General features: G+C 31.0%; 2 protein-coding genes across 5 annotated transcripts in view; both read left to right on the top strand.

Annotated features, from left to right (window-relative positions):
• The window catches only part of LOC108910158 (RNA pseudouridylate synthase domain-containing protein 2), a 656,998-nt gene that overhangs the window by 555,068 nt on the left and 79,030 nt on the right, over positions 1-22,900 (top strand). The window lies entirely within an intron of this gene.
• LOC108910159 lies at positions 4,802-13,649 on the top strand. Of its 3 annotated transcripts, none has more exons than XM_018714688.1 (4): positions 4,802-4,930; positions 11,832-11,954; positions 13,139-13,258; positions 13,316-13,649. In XM_018714688.1, exons 1-4 carry the CDS (start codon positions 4,927-4,929, stop codon positions 13,570-13,572), a joined length of 504 nt encoding a protein of 167 aa, XP_018570204.1. In that variant the 5' UTR covers positions 4,802-4,926; the 3' UTR covers positions 13,573-13,649. The 3 variants fall into 3 exon arrangements, with proteins under 3 accessions (XP_018570204.1, XP_018570203.1, XP_018570202.1); XM_018714687.2 differs by lacking the exon at positions 4,802-4,930 and adding an exon at positions 4,982-5,158; XM_018714686.1 differs by lacking the exon at positions 4,802-4,930 and adding an exon at positions 7,539-7,648.

Raw genomic sequence — 22,900 nt, 5'->3', positions numbered from 1 at the left:
GATATTGTAGCCGTACCATTTAAATTTATTTTATTTAGGACAAAAAAACTCAAGCAGTTCGGTTAATTTGCTTCGAGGATGTTTTCCAAGATCATAATTGCACAAGACTGGGAAATTTTTCTAATATCGGTATATATTTCAGAAAAAAATACCATGAGAAATAGGAAAAAATACCATTTTTTGGTTCATTATTCAACAATCATGGGCGCAGAATTTTAAGACTTTGTAGGGTGTAATAGGGGAAAGCTTGCACAAATATTCAAAGGATCTGTGCCATTTCTGATTCGTTAAAGCTATAAATAATTTTGGGGATTGTAAGGAATAAGCTAAACATTGACAGAAAAAACGAATATGACTGATTTGATTTTTTTTATAGCTAAATTTAGTGGTGCGAACAGATCGTGTCTAACTTGACTACCTAGCTTACCTACTTCTTTTGGCCTTAAACATCTTCATTGTCAGAAGATATAACAAAAAAATGTTTCTGATAAGATTTTTTCATATAATACGTTGTCATACTCGCTTATTAATCCATAGAGTATTGTTTCTCACAATATCGGTATACATAGACAATAGACAATATATTGTGTATGACGTCACAAGTCACAAATTTTTTACTTATCTAGATTTTTAGCATCAAAGAAAACTGTTTAGCTTCTGTCTTGTCTGATTTTTTCGAAAAATTTTTGAATTCATTTGAATCAGCTTAATATCTTTTAAAAATTTATGAATTTTTAAGATTTTCAATAAATGTTTCTTTCAAATATTTCTCAAATATATACAGGGTGTATTACGAAGAGGGACCAGTAGGATTATCCCAAAAAGTAGTCAGAATTAAAATCTCAAAATTTGCATACAGGTGTTTATCAAAAAGATCTATTCAATGAAAATAGAGTCAACTTCCTCGCACTTCCGGTTATAATGAAAGTCATCATCAGCTCTGTTATTTCAAATGGAACACTATGTATATTTATGCATTTTTTAATTCTACGGCAAATTCTATACTATTTTCATATAAGGTACTATGGGCCAAAATGCGACTGTTTTCAAGTTATTATTAATTTTCGAAAAATATTGAGGGATGTAAATGATTTTTGAAAATAGAATAACTCCGACATATTGCTTTATTTATTAATGAAATATGGCATGGATAATTTAGAAGCAATGGAATTCAACCAGCTTATGTCAAATTTGCAAAAATTCATACAGAGTGTTTAAAAACGTGTGGCCAGTATTGTAACGAAATTTCAAATGCTAGACCCTGGTATTATTACATTAATGGATGCAGAATTAAATTTACTTTAAAATGATACTATAGTTCCCTATACCCAATGTTAACAGTTCTTGTATAAATTGGAAATTATTGATTTCAACACAGAAAAATCTCCGAGTATGGTGGATTTATTTAAAGCATCGCCCTTTTTAATTTAATATACTGAATTATTGTTTTTGATGACGGTATAACCATAACAAATATTACAGTTCATTAATCAGACACCGTTTATTATTCAGTTCTTTAGTGCATCAGATCCACTGTACGTTTTTCTGTGTTGAAATCAATAATTTCCAATTTACACAGGAAATGTTAACTTTGGATATAGTATCATTTTGAAGTAAATTTACTGCATTCATTAATGTAACAATATACAAGGTGTACCATCTGAAATATTTGAGTAAATTCAACTTCAACGTCACAACATTGGTCACATGTTCTTAAACACTATAAATTTTTGCAAATTTGACATAAACTGGTTGCATCCCATTGCTTTTGAATAATCCATGCCAAATTCCATTAATAAATAAAGTTAAATGTCGGAGTTATTCTGTTTTCAAAAATCACTTACATCCCTCAATTTTTTTCGAAAATTGATAATAACTTGAAAACTGTCACATTTTGGCCTATAGTACCTTATATGAAATTAGTCTAGATTTTACCGTAGAATTAAAAAATGCAAAAATATACAGAGTGTTCAATTTGAAATAACAGTGTTGATGATGACTTCCGGTATAACCGGAAGAGCTAGAAAGTTGACACTATTTTCATTGAATAGATTTTTTTTGATAAAATTTTCAGATTTCAATTTTGACTACTTTTGAGATAATGCCACTAGGCCCTCTTCGTTATACAACCTGTATATATTAAACAGCACTGCTTTAATAATTAATAATATCAATTTAAAATTTGTTTGACAAATAAACGAAACTTCCAAAGCTCCTTATAATATTATATGTACGAACATTTCCTTGACTCAATCAAGTAGATTCTGAAAAAATATATATTACTATCAGCTCTTGTATTTTTTATTCTATTTGGAAGGCATTAAACTAATTTAAAAAAATCTTATCAATTGAATTCAAACAATGTTTTTCAAATTCAAAAATTAAGGTATGCAAAAGATATTGTTTAAATTTGATTACTACCCTAAGATACAGTAAAAAAAGTAGGAGTACTGACAATAGAAATATGTTAAAGGAAAAATTTGGAGTGGGGGTAAATATATTGGTTTGTTAAAAAACAGATCACATATTGTAGTCATATTCAACACCCATCACAGACAAATATATGATCTAACGAATGAGATAAAAAAAGTAAATAACTAATATTAGAACAAACTTTTTTAGAATAAAAGAAAGTTTGCTATTAGTACTCAGTTTTCTTCTAGTATGTATGTAAGGAATGCAGACATTTCAAAATTTTGAATTTGTCCTTGTGTAGTGGAATTTGTTTTCAAATAATTGGTAAAAAACTTGCACAACTTTCTGCTTTAACTTCTGTCTGGGTGCGCATCTTTCCACTTATGCGGTTTTAGGGGTGGTATCTAATTGAACATAAAAAAGGGGGAGTGTGTAGTAAGTTCATTATTCGCGAGTACGATATTCATAGCTCGGTAAATTCGTAATTTGTCTAAGTCCGGGGAAAGCTCATTCCATTCCGGGGGAGAACAGTTCACTAGAAAGTCCGCGACTGTGTGCTGATTTTATAATCTCCATCTTAATTTTATTTAGACGGGGAGAAATTGTGTAATATCGTGTTACTTACTGTTTTAATTTTACTTACATTATCATCTCATGATTATGATAAAGAGCGATCAACAAACATACAATGAAATATTAGATTATTCATTATTGTATGGTATTAGATAGGTAACCTTTTTACTTTAAGGGATTTGAGAGCTGTAATGATGAATTTACAAAAAAAATAAATTTAGTAAACAGTTAATTGTTAATTTTTAATAAATACCCACTGAATTTTTGCCATATAAATTCAGGAATCTATAGGGGGAATAAAAATAACTATATTTTGCTTTTTGTTTCTGGAAAAAATATCTCTAAATATCAATAAAGCCGGTTTTCGGCCCTATCGGAAATTCATCTTAATTATAAGGAATATTAAAAAGTGCTTAAAAATGTAATAAAACCATTTTTCGTACATCTGATGTATATGATCATATAAATAATATTTTTCGGACACAATTTAAGTAAAAACACTTGTTTATAAACATAAAAGTAAACTCTTACTCTTTCCCCCTCTATTCTCCGTCCCACTCAACTGCATAACCTCTAAAAGACACTTAAGTAAAGAATTGAATATAAAAAATTCTACATCATGCAAAAACATTTATTTAAACGTCTAGAAAAAATAATGTTCTACTAGCTATAAGCAAACCTCCCAGTCGCCAGCACTTCGAAGTGCACTCACTTTAAACCAGCACCCCAATCAGTGAGAGGCAAGTGGACTCACTTTAAACCAGCATCCCAATCAGTGCAAGGCAAGGAGACACTTTAAACCAGCTTCCCAATCAGTGAGAGGCAAGGGGACTCACATCAAACTATAACAAAAAATATTAGAAATGAGCTATAATATTATCCTTAAACCCTATTTTTATGTCTGTTTATAAGTTAGAGAAACAAAATGGAGGTGCAAGGAAGAAAAAGATATATGGGATGGACGCTCGAATGGAAGGATTTGGATTGACCTATTTTGAAACTATAAACATTTCAATATTGTTTATATTGGACTGACAGATAATTTTGTGAAATCTCTGTGATATTCTTCAGTATTTTTCAGGTGTTACGTAGAAGGGGGGAAAGGGTGGAAGGGGCAGAGCTAAAAGTTTTTTTATGACTATACCTAAGCAAGTATATTTTATTTAATTTGTACACTAAAAATGTTATTTATATGATTCTGTACATCAGATGTAAGAAAAATGGTTTTATAACGTTGTTAAGAGTTTTTGAGTGTTTTGGGTAGAGAGGTTTAATCCGTTTTGCCTAGAATCGATTTAATATTGTTGATTTAGATTGAAAAAACATATTCCATATATTTAGGATTCCAAATTCCAGGACAATAAGTTCTGGGAAAATTCTTTTTTTGTGGCTATTCAGAAAAGTTCACCCTATATAAGTATTAAGTAACAAAATCCATGCATTTTTGAATTTTTGAATTAACAAAGAAATTATCATGTCATTTTTAATTTTCAATATTATTTTAACATTTAGAACACGCATAATGACTTTCTATTCTAATTTTATGCATCAAGTATTCCCATTTCCTAACAAGAACATGTTTATTCATTTGTCACACCGGATGTTTGTACAAAAATAGTTGGAAAAGTTATGTAATTTTCTAATAGAACGGAATTCAAATTGTATTACAGTAAAATATTTCGTTAAATTATTAAATTATTATAAACATACCACTTTTCATACTCTGTAACATATTTACGCGATGAGTGAGAAGTACAGTACCCTGACTCGAAAAACTATATTTTATGTACTGCACAGTGTGAGTAAAGTCAGTACTGTACATTGTGACGTTCCTTCGGTCATAAACCGGTTAGGTGGTTAAACTAAAAACAAAAAAATTTAATCGCCTCAAAGTGACTGTTACGTGCACGGCAGCTCATTTATTGTGGAAGCAAAGGCATGGGTAAGTGTAAAAAAAATAATTATTATAGCTTTAAGATGTAACGATGCAAAACTACTAGTGGGCGCCAGTCAACAGGGGTTGACGAGGAGGGGGAAAAATAAGACTTAAAATGGCCAAAATGTTAGTAAATGTATGTATAATTAATATTAAAGTGTATAAATTCTACCATTAGTGTATAAATGACAATTGGACGTAATCATGTTACCAACAGATATGAATTCCAAACAGGTAAGTAGGAACTAGTGCGAAATTAATGCAAAAACGCAAAAATAATACATAATAATAGTGTAGATACCCTACATTAATGAATGATTGTTCAAAGATACAACGTAAGATTTAATATTAGAATTGTTAGTATAAAAAAAATTTAACTTAGCTGAATCGTTAAAAGTGAAATTTTACAAAAATTCAGCAAAAAGAGCAGGTAGGTGAATTATTAATATACTGTATATTATAAATAAAGCTAATGTTAATTTCTATATTACTTAAATTTTAGGGTTTAGTTCCAATTGGATATGGTTAAATAATCATAACCGTTACCTCTCGAACAGCTGTTCCGGGCTTACATATAAATATCTTAATTTTTATTCAGGTTTACAAAAATATAGAAAACAATGTAATATATGAAATGTCATGAAAATTGTTATTAAATCCTTGCGTTCCTTATTAGATAGATTGACAAGAAAAGGCTTTCTACTCACGATGGATTCCCAGCAATGGTTTAACGGCATTACCTTTTGTTTCTCACGGATATATGGTTATCAACACATCTACAGATACGGGCATTTTACATAATGGTGCTCACAGAAGGCACTAAATGTTATCTAGTACGGTATATGGACCATCTAGGGTAAGTGTAAGTGCATCAACCATCCAGGGTGGGAACGAAATGGCGTCTAAAGCGGTATATAAACCATGTAGGGCAATTACATCAGCAATTCGGACAGGCACATGACGCAACTCGCTTCAAATTTGGTGGCCGGCTGACAAGGTGACAAGGGAGGCGACGCCCCGTATACAATAAATTCATGTATTTATGTACCAGTTGTATAGAGACAAAAAAACCTAAAATACGTTAAATAATAAAGAATATATTGTTGCAATTAATTTTCTTACTGACCTTAGATCTTATAAGTAAAGGTTTCGTTAATTGTTAATAACGGCTTTTATACAAATAACCTTTCTATCTTTTCGTGCCTTGCCGGCTTCGCCTATCCTTTTTTTGCCATCATTTTTTTCCATCATTTTTTTCCGTTCCCACTAAAAACTCTTAGTTCCTCGCCTAATGAATTCGATTACTACTTTATTTCGATGTATTCAGAATTGCCTATACATTGTTACCCTTGATAATTTTAATTTCTAATACCGGTAAATATGAACCGTTACAACGTACGTAGTAAAACAGTAATTACATAAATACAGGGTGTTACAGAATGACATTTGAAAATTTGGGAGATTATAGAGTATGAAATTCGGAACATTTTGCAATAAGGAACCTACAGCCGGAAATATGAAATAAAATTTTCACAGCAGTGAGGTGTTTGACTCCCTATCACTTGGATAACTACCCTTCCATCATCCATTGACGTTATGTTATTGCTGCGGATAGAACGAGGTTTAATATTAAGGAAAATATGGACACAACAATATGCATAAGTTGTTAGAAAAAGATTATCGTTAGTTTTTTTTTACTTTTTTTTATTGTATGTATCTCTCTGAATAGATAAATAAAATTATTAAATTTTATATCCCTGAAATCCTGAAAATAAGTCTAAAGGGATGTGCAAAAAATGTACAGTGTGTTCCACAAAAAAAACCTTAGCTGGTACTATATCTTTGGAATGTGACGCTCAATACTTTTTATGAAATAAATTCTCATGGAATTTATTTTATTTTTCCAAAACATACAAAGATAACGAAATTACAGTCGAAACTATATTATTTTCGCGTGACATATCGTGCAAATGCCGTACCAGTAATTATTACAAATATTCACAATTATTCACAAAAACGCATTCTGTAATACAATTTTTACACTTGCATGGTTCATAGTCGGTATATAGATTTACCGCTATAAATTATAAAAATAAAGGCATGTTTCTACTTTTGTAGGAAATTCCGTGGTGTTGCCGAGTTCAGTACGATTTATAGTTACAAATAAATACCTTGTATAGTTTGTAAACTTGTAACAGTTCTAAGTGTTGTATTAAATAAATCTTCAGTACCGACTACGGTTATTTCGCAGATTTTGATCCACTCGAAAAGTAATGGGATTGGATGACTTCAGTGGATTAATATAATAAATTTACAGTACAAGTTTATACTCGTAAGTGTGTCCGATCGATGTTTTCATTGGATCAACCAGACAGAAATTTAAATCTGTACTATTTGTTTTCTAAATTTCCATCCTCAAAACTCAATTCAGTCTTTTTCAGAACTTTAAACCTGCGCTGAAAACTGCTAACTGTTGACAATTGTATGTTTGTTTAGGTTCAGTTTGTAAGAATTTAAAGCCTTATTCTATATTTATCTCTTTCCATGGCTGCGCCATTCGTCTGTGCTATGTCGTAGCAAAAATATATTAAATTTAGTCGAATCTTAGTACTAGTGCAGGAATGTGAACACGCTGTGAAACCATGGCCGAAAATTTTGAACAGAAAAAGATCAACATAAAAATAAGATTTGAAAGGGTTAAAGAAAGGCTGAAGAAACTGAAAGGTAAATACCTACTTAGTACTATAGTTTTTATCTATAGAGTTGGGTTATGTAGATCGGAAATAGGTTACATATAAAAATGATTCAAATATTTTATTTCTAATGTTTCATAGAACGGAACGAGTTTAATTTCTAAATTTGAAAATTTGTCGAGACTTTCAGAGCAATGTAACTGGCAATTAGTAATGCAACAATGTAATTAGTATAACGTAGGTAGGAGTAATGAATTTAATAACTATAACATATAATTTTATTATGTATATGCTAATGACAGTAATTAATATTACCGATAAAATGTAGTAAGTGTGCATTGACTGTAATAACAGTGCATTATTGATATTTGTTCTAAATCATCAACAGTTAAACAGCGTAGGTAGACATTAATACATAGTTAGAAAAAGATGTTTAAGTTCTGGAGAACTAGAAAAATGTAATGGAACATTCATAGTTTTGTAGCGCAATATCGTATAAGCCAGACATAGATTTATTATCGGTGAATAAAAAGCCTTTGAATTAGGCGCAAATTATAAAAAGAAAGCTTAGTAAATAGTAATATAATGCAGTGTTGTTTTATATATAATTTACATTTATATAAAGAATAAATATTGCAGCGCACTGCTTTCCAATAATGTGGTTATAATTTCATTTTCTTTCGCAGATGTTAGAGCATTAGTAAATATTTTTTGATGTGCGACTTTTCTTATGGGTTTTGCAAAAAATGCTTTTTTACTTATGATTATTTGTCTGTGAAATATTTCAAGTAACATCAAGCAAAAAAATGTCTCAACTATTAATGGTTGTGGATCTTTTATATTGTATACATACACAGGGTGTCACAGAATAACGTGTATAATGGAAGACCACAGATTCGAGGACTGAAAATAGGCAGATTTAGACTTATTCACCTATATCCAAAATTGCTTCGTTTGTCCGCTAGATGGCCTTAAGTTCGTAAAAATTTTTTGAATTTTGTTAATAACTCGAATACGTATTATTCGATTTTGATTATTTTTGGAGTGTGTACTTTTGCTTTCAATCTAAAAATTTTGGTGTTATATAGAGTTTTTTAAAACTCCTACAAAATTGATGTATGGTGATAATATCCGTCCATAACTTTTTCCTCTCTCGGGTAATAATGACAACTATTTTTTATTGGATAGGTGATATCATTTGGAAGTTTTTGGGCCCCTTGTAGAATTTTGATTAAATGAGCGGTTTGGAATATTTTTTAAATTTATACATTATCTTGCCACCCATATCACAATACTTAACAAAAGGCTAGTAGGCTCTGATTTTGTAGGTTGACTGTAATTTCTGTTTGCTCTTGTTTGGGATAGCATTATTATTGGCCCTATTATTCTACCCAATAGACCGAAAAGGGAATTTTATTTAGAATTTTTGCAAAACCCGAATTATTGGAGATGTGCCGTTAACATTCCACCACAGTTCACTGTAAATGTCCGGCAGTATATGAATCAAAAATCCCTCGTCGATGGATCGGTAGAGGAGATAATGTTCCTGTTAACTGGCCTGTACGTTCACCAGACTTAACACCTTGTGACTATTATTTTTGGGGCACTCTGAAAACAATAGTGCATCCACAACTAACACTGAGTTGTGGAGGCATATTCAAAATGCCATAAATGTTTTTTAAAAATAGCCCTTAAGAACTGCAAAGGGTGTCCTTTAACTTTCTTCGCCGAATTAATCTTTGTTATAGAAACAACCGTGGTCGTTTTAAACAGTTTTTATAATAAGTTGTACTAAATTTAATAACCTCAACTTTGTTACTTTTATCTCCAGCATTTTTTATTGTATTTGATTGTTTTTGCGAATTTTATTTCAATAAAATTAGGCACGTTGTAAATAACTCTTAATTCGTCGTATGTGTGTAGCCATATCGAAAAAATGAACATGTAGTATATCTTATCGCAGGAAGAATTGGCAGGTACAATGACTCAAATATCATACTAAAATTACAGTCAACTTACCAAAATCAGTGACTACTAGTATAGCACTTTGTTAAGTATTGTAATATGGGTGACAAGATAATGTAGACATTTAAAAAATATTTTTTTGTACCCGAACCGCTCATTTAATAAAAATTCTATAAGAGGCCCAAAAACTTCCAAATGGTATCATCTATTAAATAAAAAATATTCATCATTATTGCCCGAAAGAGGAAAAAGTTATGAGCGGATATTATCACCACACATCAATTTTGTATGACACCAAAATGTGTAGATTGAAAACAAAAGTCCACAATTCAAAAATAATCAAAATCGATTAATACGTATTCGAGTTATTTACAAAATTCAAAATATTTTCACGAACTTTGAGGCCATCTAGGGACTAAACGAAGCCATTTCAGATATAGGTGAATTTGCCTAAATATGACTATTTTGAGTCCACGATTCTGTTGTCTTCCGTTGTACACGTTATTCTGGGACACCCTGTATGTACCTAATGACCACGTGTCCAATAATTTGTTTGAATTTCCTTCATGTTGGTAATACAATTTCTATAAAATTAGATAGTATTAAAACAATTAGATAAAAATTACATAAAATACAACATTCTGTTTCACCGGCTGTGATTGGTCTAGTTTTTCACGAGATTCTATTCAACCAATCAGCGATCGCATTATCTTGAGCGTAGGTATAAGGGTTTGTGATTGTTCATTGTAAACGAATCATTAATATTGGTGAAGCTAACTTTTCGTTACCAGTACCAGTCCTGCAATGTTGGTTGCATTACTTATTAATCTATTATTATTCTATTAATTGCACGATTGAACTATTCTCTACCCATCTTTAAATATTTGAAAACATTGCTTTGTTATGTTGAATTATTTGACATGTATAGTCACTGCCATAATTTGTTCGATATTATCATATCTATGTTTAGTTTTTGATTTGACCTAATCCAATTTACACGCATTCTTTGTAGAAACGATTTCATAAAAACCGAGAATACTTAATCACATTATAGAAAAATGACAACAGATAAAGAAGGTGGTAAACCCGCACTTTCTGTTTTGTCGAGTTGAAGAACAATATGAACGATAATATTTTTTTTACCATTCAACTCCAGATAGATAAAATTAAAGATTTATGTTTTCTATAACAATCACAGATATAAATACTTCTTTTTTTTTCACATTCAGAACATCTATTTGGTTCTTTAAATTGTTATCTTCACTGAATCCACGCTTTCTCTTGCCCTTTTGATTTTGACATTTCGCTGTCAGTTAAAGCAAATATGTACATCGTCTTCATTGAGTACATCGATAAACTTTCAAGGTATGTTTATTCGTGACTATAAACCAAAAGGTTATATGAACATGGATCCGCAAATCGATAATGTTCAAAGTACAAGGTGTTGAAATTAAAACAAAATCACCTTTTCTAAAAGACCTTTTAAGACGAAACTAATAATTTATCTAGTTAATTAAAGATAAAAATCCACTGAATTCGGATACAAATATGTATATCAATGGCGGAAACATAAGAAGTTACTTTTACTAAAAACCTCATAAGTTCGACGCCACTGAATATTTAGAATATTTTTATAGTGTTTATAAAAACGAATCATTTTCAGTTTACTTCTTTTAACTTTCATTAATGACCAAGCATTTGTTTATACCTAACCTAACCTATGAACTACTCGTTTTGCAAAAAAGTTCATATGATTTTTTTTCTAAATGTACGGTATTAAATACAATGTTATGAAAAGTTCAGGAAACTAATTTTTGCAATTTCTTTCCGATCGTGTCTCTAACAGAAATACAAAATTTCAGACGACTTTTTCCTGGACGATTAGTTTATATATTTAAAATTGTATTTCTAACAAAAAGAAAAATCCATGAACTTTTTTGAGAGACGACAGCGTTCATACAGTCTCTCCACCAGTGGACATACATATTTGAAAATCATTTCATTAGGTTTTTTGCCTTTAATTGGGTAAATTATTAACCGCTTCGTATATTTGTATTTTTTATTTTATACTTTTGTTTGATTTTTTTTAAACTTCTTGCCCACCCCCTTCTCAAAAAAATAGCTTTAGGTCCTTGGTTCATTAAACCTATTTTAAAATGATCCAATCCTGAATTTATAACATAGATTTCTGACACAACCTGTATATAGGCATATTTTTACATTTTATTATTATTTTTTTATTGTTCTAGGTAGCTTAACTACATACTTAGTAATATCAATAATTATTCACATTGTAATGATAATTATTGGCGAAATAAACTTTAAAAAGTGTCCAGCGTCACCCAATATTCCAGTATTTTTGATAGCTGAAGGTATGTATGGTAACTTTATAAATGATACTAGCTTTATATTTTAAAATATATGTTTTACGTTACTAAATTAGTTTGATGAATTGCAAAAAAATATTTTTTCTTGCTGTTGCACTTGGTAGGTATACATTAATATGAAAACTTGATAGTACCCTGTAATTTTGTACAGTATAAAAAAATACTGTTTGCTTTAATCTAACATTTCGTATAAATACATTTTCGAATGGATTATCATCTAATATAACATGTCACTCAGTGTATTTTTAAAAAAAATTGATGTGTACAAAAACACAGGTAGATCAAGATTTCATTGTAACGCTCTATAAATTATTGTTTTTACCATTGTTTATTATTATATGTTGTAATACCTAAAAATATAGAAATACGAAAGTTTAAGTAGCGGAAAGAAGTTTTTTAAATTCTACAGATCAGTGAATATTCGATACATGTATGATCTTCACATTTTTACAAGAAGAAATTCAGATACCTATGATTTTTTTAAATAAAATTTTGTTTATATTTTCTTCAAATAGCAATGTGTCGCTAGAAATTTGGTACATGTAAATTGTTAAGGTTACTGAATACATCAGTACCTATTGTTAATATTCGATTATTCTGTAGAACTCGCTAGCTATGTTTTTTATCAGCTGCATTTTGGAAACAACTTTTTGTTTGAGAATACGTTTCCTGCAATGTATTTGTGCATACCTACCATATGTAAAATTTCATTTTACACAAATTATGTGCTCTTGTTGAAGTTGCTGAAAATCGTTTTCAAGAAAAACGCAATTGACTATGCTATAGTCAGTGACCAACTATCCCTAAATATATTCTGTTACGTAGAGATAATCTCTGTTGTGAGAATACAATAAATATGTGATTTAAATACGGGAAACTAACCTCAAAAAGTTATATCAAGTCATAATGCAACACATTGCTTTTTGGAAAAGCTGGTCAAAATTTGATTTTAAAGAACCTTCTTTGGCGCCTCACCATAACAAAATTCAGTATATCTATGGTTCATAGGGGAAACGGATTTAAAGTTTCTTTTCTTTTAATGATATAATTCCTTCTTAAATGTGAATTTTTATATGATTTGCTATATCATCGTATAAGCTGTCCCATGAAAATGTCTGTAAACCTATCTTGGATCTTTCACTGTTGATTGATTGACCTGTCTGTTGTAGGAGTTATTGGTCTAGTCTCAAAACTATTGAGCTTAGGAAGAAATTTCATATTACGTTATTTGAAAATAGATGTCATTCTGTCCGTCATGGGATTGGTGGAAGTGACGTTTTTGATATGCGGTAAATAATCTCAAAAACGACTTTAGAAAATATTTTTTACTATTTACGATTTTTCAGGTTCTGTTTGGGTATATAGAGCATTCGAACCAAAATACGATCCTGCCTATGAAGATCGATACTGTAGCAGAACCCTTTATCTTTTCTCATTAATTTTTATTTCCTGCGTATATATTCTTACTTTCGCGTTTCTTTTTATGGTATTGTGTATGCTAATAGGTTTTTGTCTACTGGTTTCAGTATCCAGTGATGTTGTCGTAGAAGCAACTGTGCCAGAATTTACGACGCAGCCTGCCGTTCAAACTGAGTCCGTTTGATTGTTTTATTGCAGCATTTGTCGATTTGCAATTATTATTTTATTTTTTTTTATAAATGTGTATTTTTTATACCTAAAGTAAAGACGGGATTGTGAAAATATTTTTCTAATAAAAATATGTATATGCAAATTTTTTTTATTTAATTGGGTATTTTGAGAAGAATAATAAATAATTTTTTTTAGTCTTTAAAGAATTGTGACAACGTGATTATTTAAGGGATTTATTTTATAAATTTATCTTTGCCTTACTGAAAATATCTTACACTAAGAAAGTATATAAAAATTGTTTTTGTTTTCAAAACTTTTAATCAAAATCAGAATGACCGAAGATCGATTGTAATAGTTTTTTGTAATAAATATTATTCGTCTTATTATTACTTACCTCGTTGTTGAGGATGTCTGAACAATAGTTTAATGTAGATTTGAAAATGCTAAGTCGAGAATGGTGTAGTTTCTCTAATAAACATATATATTTTACTGGAAACGCACTGATTTAACTTAAAAAAATTCTCAATACCGTTTAAATTGTGGGATACTTAGGGGCAGTCTTTATTTTTTTTTATTCTATTGCAAGTGTCGTCGACATAGCCAGTTCCTTTTTTAAGACTTAAGTTATGCACCTACGAATATTTTCAATTGTATACTTTCTTTAAACAAACCCCTACACAATTTTTTAGACTTTGGAGTGAATTGCATCATTTTTTTTACAGTGTGAAACATAGATTTTGAAATAAACAATAACACAAAGAAGTAACTATAAGCCTGAACAATATATACAGTCATAATAACAAATAAACAAATACATATTAAACAATATGTACCCCCAATTTTTTACTGTTGTAGAACGAATCGACAAAAAATAACAATAGAAACTATGAAGGTTAAGTTCAACGAAGTTGCAAATGAAATTAGAAATAGTATTCAAATAAGAAATAGTGTAGTTTCTTTAAGGAAACGAGTGCGGTTCTGTTTGCGAATTCATTGTAAAAAAAACAAAATAAAAGACGGCATTTCTCGACCTAGGTCTGTAAAAACCTTTTTTATCTTATTTTTAATATACAGTGTTTCATAATGACGTGCAAATGTTTTAAGGAGGTGTTTAAAAAGTAATTTTAGGGGGGGTATTTCTAATACATTTTTTCGATTTGAGCGCCCCCCTGAGAAAATATTCAAATCTCAAAATGGCTGTTATTATTATTTTTACTAAATTTTTAGTTCATATTTGCTTAGCTTTTCCTATTGATAAAAAAGAATTTTTGCAAAAAGCATATCAAAAATGACGATCGTTTTTGAAATCTGTTATACTAATTATGTGTACTTAATCGGCAAGGAAAAATAATTTATTTTTTGCTTGTAAACCATTAAGTATACACGAAAAAATGGGATTGGCTAACTTAGAAAAAGGAAATTCCGCATTGCTGCACTGCACTGCTACGCAATTTGTCAAGCACTAGTCAACAACTGAGATTTATTGCCCAGTTTTCCAATGCAGCTGTGTTTGTATCTCGTTTGCCCGCGCGCGCATTCTTTAACTGGGCGTATACATTTGTACCACCTCCACGTTTAGTTCTATAGATCTATATATAGGCATGGCTAAATAAATATGGGAACAAGTTTTTCAATTATTTCAATGGCGAGTTGCTGCGTCAGCGACTGAACCTGGTACATACTGCCAACCTCTTGGTTCTTCAATTGAGATCGGAAAGACTATGAAAGTAACCGGCAGCTGTAATTTAAAATTTATAAAAAATTTCTTTTGGTAAAGAGTAATACAAATAATAAAAATCAAATTTTATCAAAGATTAATATGTATATTACAAACTTCGTAATACTTCAGAAATTGTGTTTATACTCGTATGCATTCAAGCTATACCTACTTTCTCATTTTTCTTTAAAAATGGTCATCTAAGAAGGCATATTTTGACACGAAGATTGATTTATGCTTTATTTCTTTTCAGTCGGAGCCGAAATAATTTTAAACCTTATAATAGTAAATTAGCACAGAAAGTATTAGCAAAACTGGCTGAATATCTGCACTTTGTTTACATGTGATCAAAAATAAGGCATGTTTTACTAAATACGTGCATTTAAAGATGTAATATCTCCTTTTAGACGAGCAAAATGCAGCAGTAGCTAAACAGGTCTCTTATGATGTGCTAAAATAATCCGTACAACAGCAACTCAGGAGAAAGCCACAATGTCGAGAAGAAGCGTTCGAGGGACGACAATGACAATGCATAGATGCTCTGGAGAGAATGGATATTGATAGGATCGGAATAAAGCTCTCTTTGAAAGCGTCTAAAAATAAAGTTTCTGGTTGCTGCCTGACTTGTGAATTGAAATAAAATTTACAGAAAACCGATTGTCATTATTCTGTCTGTAGAAGTTGTGCGAACTCTCAAAATGAGATTGCAATAACGATATTGATTCGTAAATTTATTATTCTTGGCAATGTAATTAAATTTAGAGCTTTCTCTGATACTTTTTTCGACCAACAGCATAAATTTGCGAGATTTAATTAATGATTTGTCTAACAGGTAGCTTCGTGAACAATAATTGTTTTCTACACTTTTAGTACCTAATACTCGAAGAAAATAAACTATAAGGGATAGAAAATGCTTTCAAGAATGTATAAAGTAAAATATAAAATGCCTGACATAATTCATTTGAGGATATCTTTGCTATGAAATCGCCTTAAAAGATTTTCTAATTTAAATGTCTTTCAGTCCCTTATAATAACAGAAATACAAAATGTTCTCGTATTTGCATATTTATAAATATTTTTGAATTTAAATAATGTCGAATATTAGGAATTAGTAACAAATTCGAGCTATACAAATTTATGCACATTTGTTAACCTTTCTGAACATGTTGCAAATTGGAAAATCAAATTATTAATTAATTAATATCTATATACATATTTTAATTTTGTATTATGCTTCGTAGTTGGACATGTGGCCATTTTTAACTAAATATAAAAGACTGAATCAAATTAATTAAAATCGTTCCGTTAATGAAGGATTGATTAAATATACCTAATAACTAAATATAACTGAAATATTTCCTGGAAAATCCTATTACAGAAAATAATATTGCAGGATTTACATTGAAATTTGTTAATAAATAAAATCCTATGATGCTATTTCACATCCTTAAAACAATTTTGTTTATTTGATATACGGCTCTTTAATATGAATTCGACAAGGCGCGTGATGGAATTTCAAGCAGGAAATTGGTTGAACGCGGAAGTCCTGAAATTCAGTTTCGCTGAAATATTCTTGGCAACCGCATTTGTATAAGTTGCTCTCGGTCCTAAACTTTTATTTTATTTATTACTATCTATACCATAAATTAAAAACACCGTATTATACATAACAATTTTTTGTCTCCTTATAAGAAGTAGGTATTTCTTTTTATTTTAAACTTTTCAAAAAATTTCTTATTAGAAGTTGTGATAGAAACAAAATTTTGAGGATAATAATATTTTTATTTCAGAATGCATTATGGCTTTTCCTTCCGAACAAAATAAATTTATTGTCATGATTCATTTTCAAAGTAAAAGTCGAAATGATAATGGGTCCTGGACATACTCTTTGCAATTCTGCATTGGAAATTTACGACGGAATTTCCAGACGCGAACATTGGTTATGGCAGTTTCTTAAACCGAAAATGTACTGTTGTCAAAAGATTTGAAACCATATACTGTGTTTGCAAACGGGCAGAACAATTTTTCTTACATAAAATGTCATGATAATATTCAGTATGAATAAATCAAAATTCTATAAAGTCTGTATCAAAGTTGTCTGCTCAAACAGCTAATTTTTTTTATCAAGTTCGTGCAAATTCGGTTCTATAGACTTCGTACCATTCGTGTGATCAGGATGATACGGACCAAATCGCGCTAACCAAGAAATTCAATGTATCTAACCGAAACAGATTTTGCACGACCGCTTTTTGCGTATTTGGGACGTTCGTGCAGATTCCTGCGGCCTAATTCGCGCGAATAGCCCTTTTTAGTAGTGACGTCACATACGTCAAATAATAGGCAACATTGTGCACATTGTCATGAAGAATTTCTCAATGTTTTACTAAATCGATTTTCGACTTTATGTACTTTGGACATAAGTGCCAAAAAAAATGTCTTATTTGCCACGATCTTATAATCGCGATATTCTGGCAATATTAGAAATGTTTAAGAAGTTTCAAACCTCAAGTGACAAATCAAATGAATAATAGACTATGTATTTAAATTTATAGAACAATATTGACTTTTATAGTAATTAATAAATTAAAATTATATCAATGTTACTGAGCATGCGCATTAAAAATAATTTCATGTAAGCTCGCAACAGGATATCATTCAAGAAAAAAATGGTTATGGTGAAAGTACGTCTATAATAAACCACATGAAGAAAAAAACACTCGATAAATATACTGACACAGCACAACACCAAGAAAAACAATAAAAATATTTCTTAGTACTAGAAAATGCCAAGATTAAATAAAAAAAGAGAAAATAATTATACTAATGATGAAAGCGATTACATACCAACAAGATCTCTTCTGCGTATGAGGCTATTCTTTCCGGGCATGCGCATTAGGGATGACACGACTAATTTAGGGATATTCTTTTATATCGTTTTTGTAAATTTTAAGCACATTAGTGTACCTATGATACGAAACACGTGTTGGTTGTCGTTCTTAAATACTTTTAAATCTTTGTAAAAATAAATTAATATGAAGTTGTTCATTTCTATGGTATCTATGTAAATAGTATACAGGGGTCAGATTCGTGCCTTACGAAACACAGTTCTGGGCTTGATTTTGGAGTTTTCCTTCTCCTAGACAGGTTGCAAACCAATGCTATTGACGCCTATCTCACCAAATTACACAAGTCAAAGTTAACTAACAGTTCCTACAGACTTGAACAGTTCGACCTCAATATCATAATCGATGATTCCAAAAACCCCAGTACACCAAAATTTCAGACGGATTGAATAACGGAGTTTATGTTCAGTATCTTATTTTTTTAAAACTCGCATTCGTATTCTCTGTAAGTCCTTTCATTTGATACCCATATTGTAAGCAAACATTAAAAATAATTAGTCCGCCATCTTGGGCGTTCCACCATGTTGGATTTAAAATAACGTCACATAGCTAATCATGTATTGTCATCCAAACCGAATGTGTATACAAAATTTTAGCTCAATCGGTTGAAGATATCTGCTACCAAAATTGAGTTTCAAGCTTGAGAGGTCCGCTATATTGGATTTAGAGTGACGTCACTTTATTTTTCGAGTTATTCTTAGCAAGCCCTTTCATTTGATACCCTTATTGTAGGAGTGCATTAAAAAATAATTAGTCCGCCATCTTGCATGTGCCGCCATGTTGGATTTAGGATGACATCACACAGTTAACTATGCATTGTCATCCAAACTGAACGTGTATACAAAATTTCAGCTCAATCGGTTGAGGATATCTGCTTCAAAATTGAGTTGCAAGATTCCACCCGAACAAACATATTACATAAATTGCAAGTTAAATAAAAGCTTGTAAAAAAGGTCCAAATTCAAGAGGCCTACATATAATTTGCGAAGGAATTCGATGTACTGAAGACAATCCTGTAGTCAAAATTCATGATTTGCCGATGAATTTCGGAGAAAAGTGAAATTTTTTTTTTTAAACGCCCAAGCATGAGTTAGAACTAATTTTTTCCTAATTTTTATTCAAATAAATCAGTTTCGTACTATTTTGAGCCGCTGAACACGATGCCATTAGTAAAATTTACCCATGCCCTCGATATTTCGGAAATTTAGGAAAAAATCTGTTTTGGTCCATATTTGGACCAGTTTTCATCCAAATAGTCGATTTTCTGGGAAATGTCAAGGTCATGGGTAAATTTTAATAATGGCAGCGTGTTCAGGGTCTCAAAGTTTAGGAAAAAATCAGTTTTGACCTATATTTGGGCCAGTTTTCACACAAAATAGTGGATTGCATAATTTTACTAATGAATTCGTGTTCAACGCCCCAAAATACTATGAAAATGATATATTTGGACAAAATTTAGGAAAAAATAAGTTTTGACCCATATTTGGGCGTTTTCAAGCAAAAATTTCACTTTTCTTCGAAATTTATCGACAAGTCATGAATTTTGCCTATAGGCTCATGTTTAGCGCATGGAATTTCTTCCAAAATGGTATGTGGGTGTCTTGGGATTGGACTTTTTTGTGTGCCTTTGAAATTTATGGTACTTTTCATTTTTTACTAGCGAAGCTTGATTCCACATATTGTGTTATGCCATCAGCCAAAATTGTAGAACCTGAGCTACAGAAATTCTCATACATTTGTAGAAACCAGTCCCTTAAAAGTAGGCGTTTGGGTAGCGATATCAAGAAGAGCTATGGAGCCTATATTTTTCTGTGACTCAATAAATGCCGAAACATATCGAACCATTATTTTTAAAGCTATTTTAGCACAGTTACATGATGACAAGTTGCAAGTAGGTTACTCATAACAAGATGGGACAACCAAACATACTGCAAGAGCACCAATTCAATTTTTGGTCCAAATTCCAAGCTCATATTGAGTTAGAGGGAGCCGCAATGGAAAGAGGTTGACCAGCGAAATACTTCATGATCTGGTGCATTGTTGGATGATTACGCAGTAACCCTCGAAGTTGAGGTTACATTAGCGAGAGCTACTGGAGGAAGAGCCAGTAGAAAGGACGGGATACGGCTATAAGAATAAATAAACAACACTTACGTTTGTTACTATTTTTCGAAATGCCGCTATCTAAAGACATCAAAAATACATATCTTATGCCAAAAATATTACGACATTAGAGAAAGTGTCTGCTTCAAGCTTGGACATTTAGAAAATTTCTAATTTAAGTGATGCAAATATTGTAGAAACGATGCTGAGGCTCGTTCTTCAAGATGAGTAATCCAAATCGATTTCGCTCTGTTTATAAGTTATTTAAAAGCATCTCGTGAATGATAATGGATTTGTGACAGCCAGTAACAAACGGCTGCCGTGGGCTGCGAGCGGGCGAACAGTCCCGTCCTTACAGCCAGCGCCCCGAATTAAATTAGTCGGCCCGATTTATTTCGCCGCTCCCGAATGGATCTGGATTTCTTAAACACGTGAAACGAAAGCAAAACATTTCGCTCACCTACAGCGCCAGCCGCATCAGCGAATTTGGTCACGTAATAATTCTAAACGTTAACGCATTTGTAGGAATTGAGTGCCGAAACATGCATTAAATTTTTGGGCACAATTCCGCTGCAATGGGAATCGGTAGTCTGGAAATAAATGCCTAGTAAATTTACATGGAATTGCTGCTTTATATGCGGAATGTATAAAATGTAGAGTGGGCATTATAAAAAGAAACTGTGTATATTTTCCTTGCACAACCACGTGAATAAAAAAGTGACTTACTTTTGGTTCTCTTAACTTAACATTAGCATGTGTAGAATAGTTTTCCTTCTCTTTTGTTGTCCACAAAGGTGAAGTGAACATGGAAACCGAAACCGAATAAGTTTTTTTACGAGCTATATCAAACTCTGCCAAAGATTAAGAAAGATACATAGTAGAATTATGGTTTCAACAGAAGATTTCTGACATTATTTATAAGAAAATAGGTGAAACTAAAACTGTGCGAATATTCTAGTCCGCGCGGCAGCGACATTTTAGGTCTAGTCCGTTAAGCACCGTTGGTTTACATTTTCACAGTAATTTATTATTTATTTATTTATTTACTATTAATTAAAGAAACAAACAGGTCGTAACCTAATTATATGTTTCTTATTTCACTAAATGTTATGCCATATACTTACATAATTGATTTTATAAAAGAATTACTTAATAAATGAGACCAAGAAGTTCCACAACACACACAATACAAAAACAGTAACTTGTAAATACAAATCCTAAATTGTTTTTCAGTAACATAAAAAATTCCTTTCGAAATTTGCTGTTGATACTAAAGATAATACACATACGTTTTGGCAAACTATTGCTTTTTGTTATATGAAAAGTGTATCTCTAGGACGTACTCGGTGATCAAGAAGACAAAGATTTATTTGAGACAACAAATAGGGACTATCTAATTTATGATTAAGCAATTTTTATAAAAACATCAACTGATGGTGGTACCTCCTGTATTCTAGTTTGACAATATTGAATTCAGTGCGCTAGGAATCGTACGAATCAAAGTCGGGATTTCTGTTGTATTTTTTGTAGAAACAATATTTTATAAACTTATTTTGTACAGTTTCAATTAAACTATGTAATTTTTTAATGCCAGGATTCCAAATTCGTGAACCAAACTCAAGCTTACTACGAACTAATGAATTAAATAAGAATATAATAGATCTAATGTTTCTAAAATTATAAGTCGTTCTTTTAACAAATCCTAATAGGTTATAAGCATCTGCACATATAGTGTTAATATGACTCCCAAAATATATGTCGGGCTGAAATAGTAGGTATCCCTAAATCTATTATTTCATAATTCCTAGTAAGGGGAGTATCATTCATCTTATACGTTAAATATGCAGGTGTTTTCAATTTACAATAAGTCATTACACTACATTTTCCTAAATTAAAATATAATTTATTTTTAATTGACCAGTTATACAGCGTGTCCCGCTGAAATGTCCGAAAGAGAGAAAAGTTTTTTATTTGTGGGTTTACGACAAAAAGTCACTGTTTGTAAAAACTCCTGCTTGTTCCAAAACGGTCAAACCTATTAAAATATTTGTAATTTTTTCTACAGGGTGTTCAGTATTTAGAAAAATATTGTTAATCGCCAAGAGTAAAATACCGTTATTTTTGACAATATAGAATTTGAGGTTTCACTAATTTCTGTTGATTTTTTTTTTAAACAAGGCGGACCTGAGGAGTTTAAAATGACGGATGCTGTGGCTATTGCAACCAAATAAATAATGTTTACTATTTTCTGTCAAAGTCACTTCGTGATTAATTAGGTAATATTTTATTTGAGATTACAATGCACACTTGGATGAAGAAATATCATTCGCGGCAGTTCAAAGACGATTTAATGAGAAATGGCCTGACATAATAGTCACAGATAAGACTATGCAATGGATTGTACAAAAATTTAAAAACACTGGTTCTGTATTAAAAAAGAAAAGGGTAACAGCGGTTAACGAAGAAGAAAATGTTGTAGAATTAGTGATGCAATAAGAAATGCCCCCAAGAACATCTTTAAGAAAAAGAGCTTCAGAAATTGGAAACGTTAGTAAGTCTCGTTTACAAAGATTGTTAAAAAAAAATACATCCTTATAAACCAAAGTTTGTCCATACAC

Source organism: Anoplophora glabripennis, unplaced genomic scaffold, assembly GCF_000390285.2.
Source record: "Anoplophora glabripennis isolate ALB-LARVAE unplaced genomic scaffold, Agla_2.0 scaffold121, whole genome shotgun sequence".
Taxonomy (NCBI): domain Eukaryota; kingdom Metazoa; phylum Arthropoda; class Insecta; order Coleoptera; family Cerambycidae; genus Anoplophora; species Anoplophora glabripennis.
This window is presented reverse-complemented; position numbering and strand designations above follow the sequence as displayed.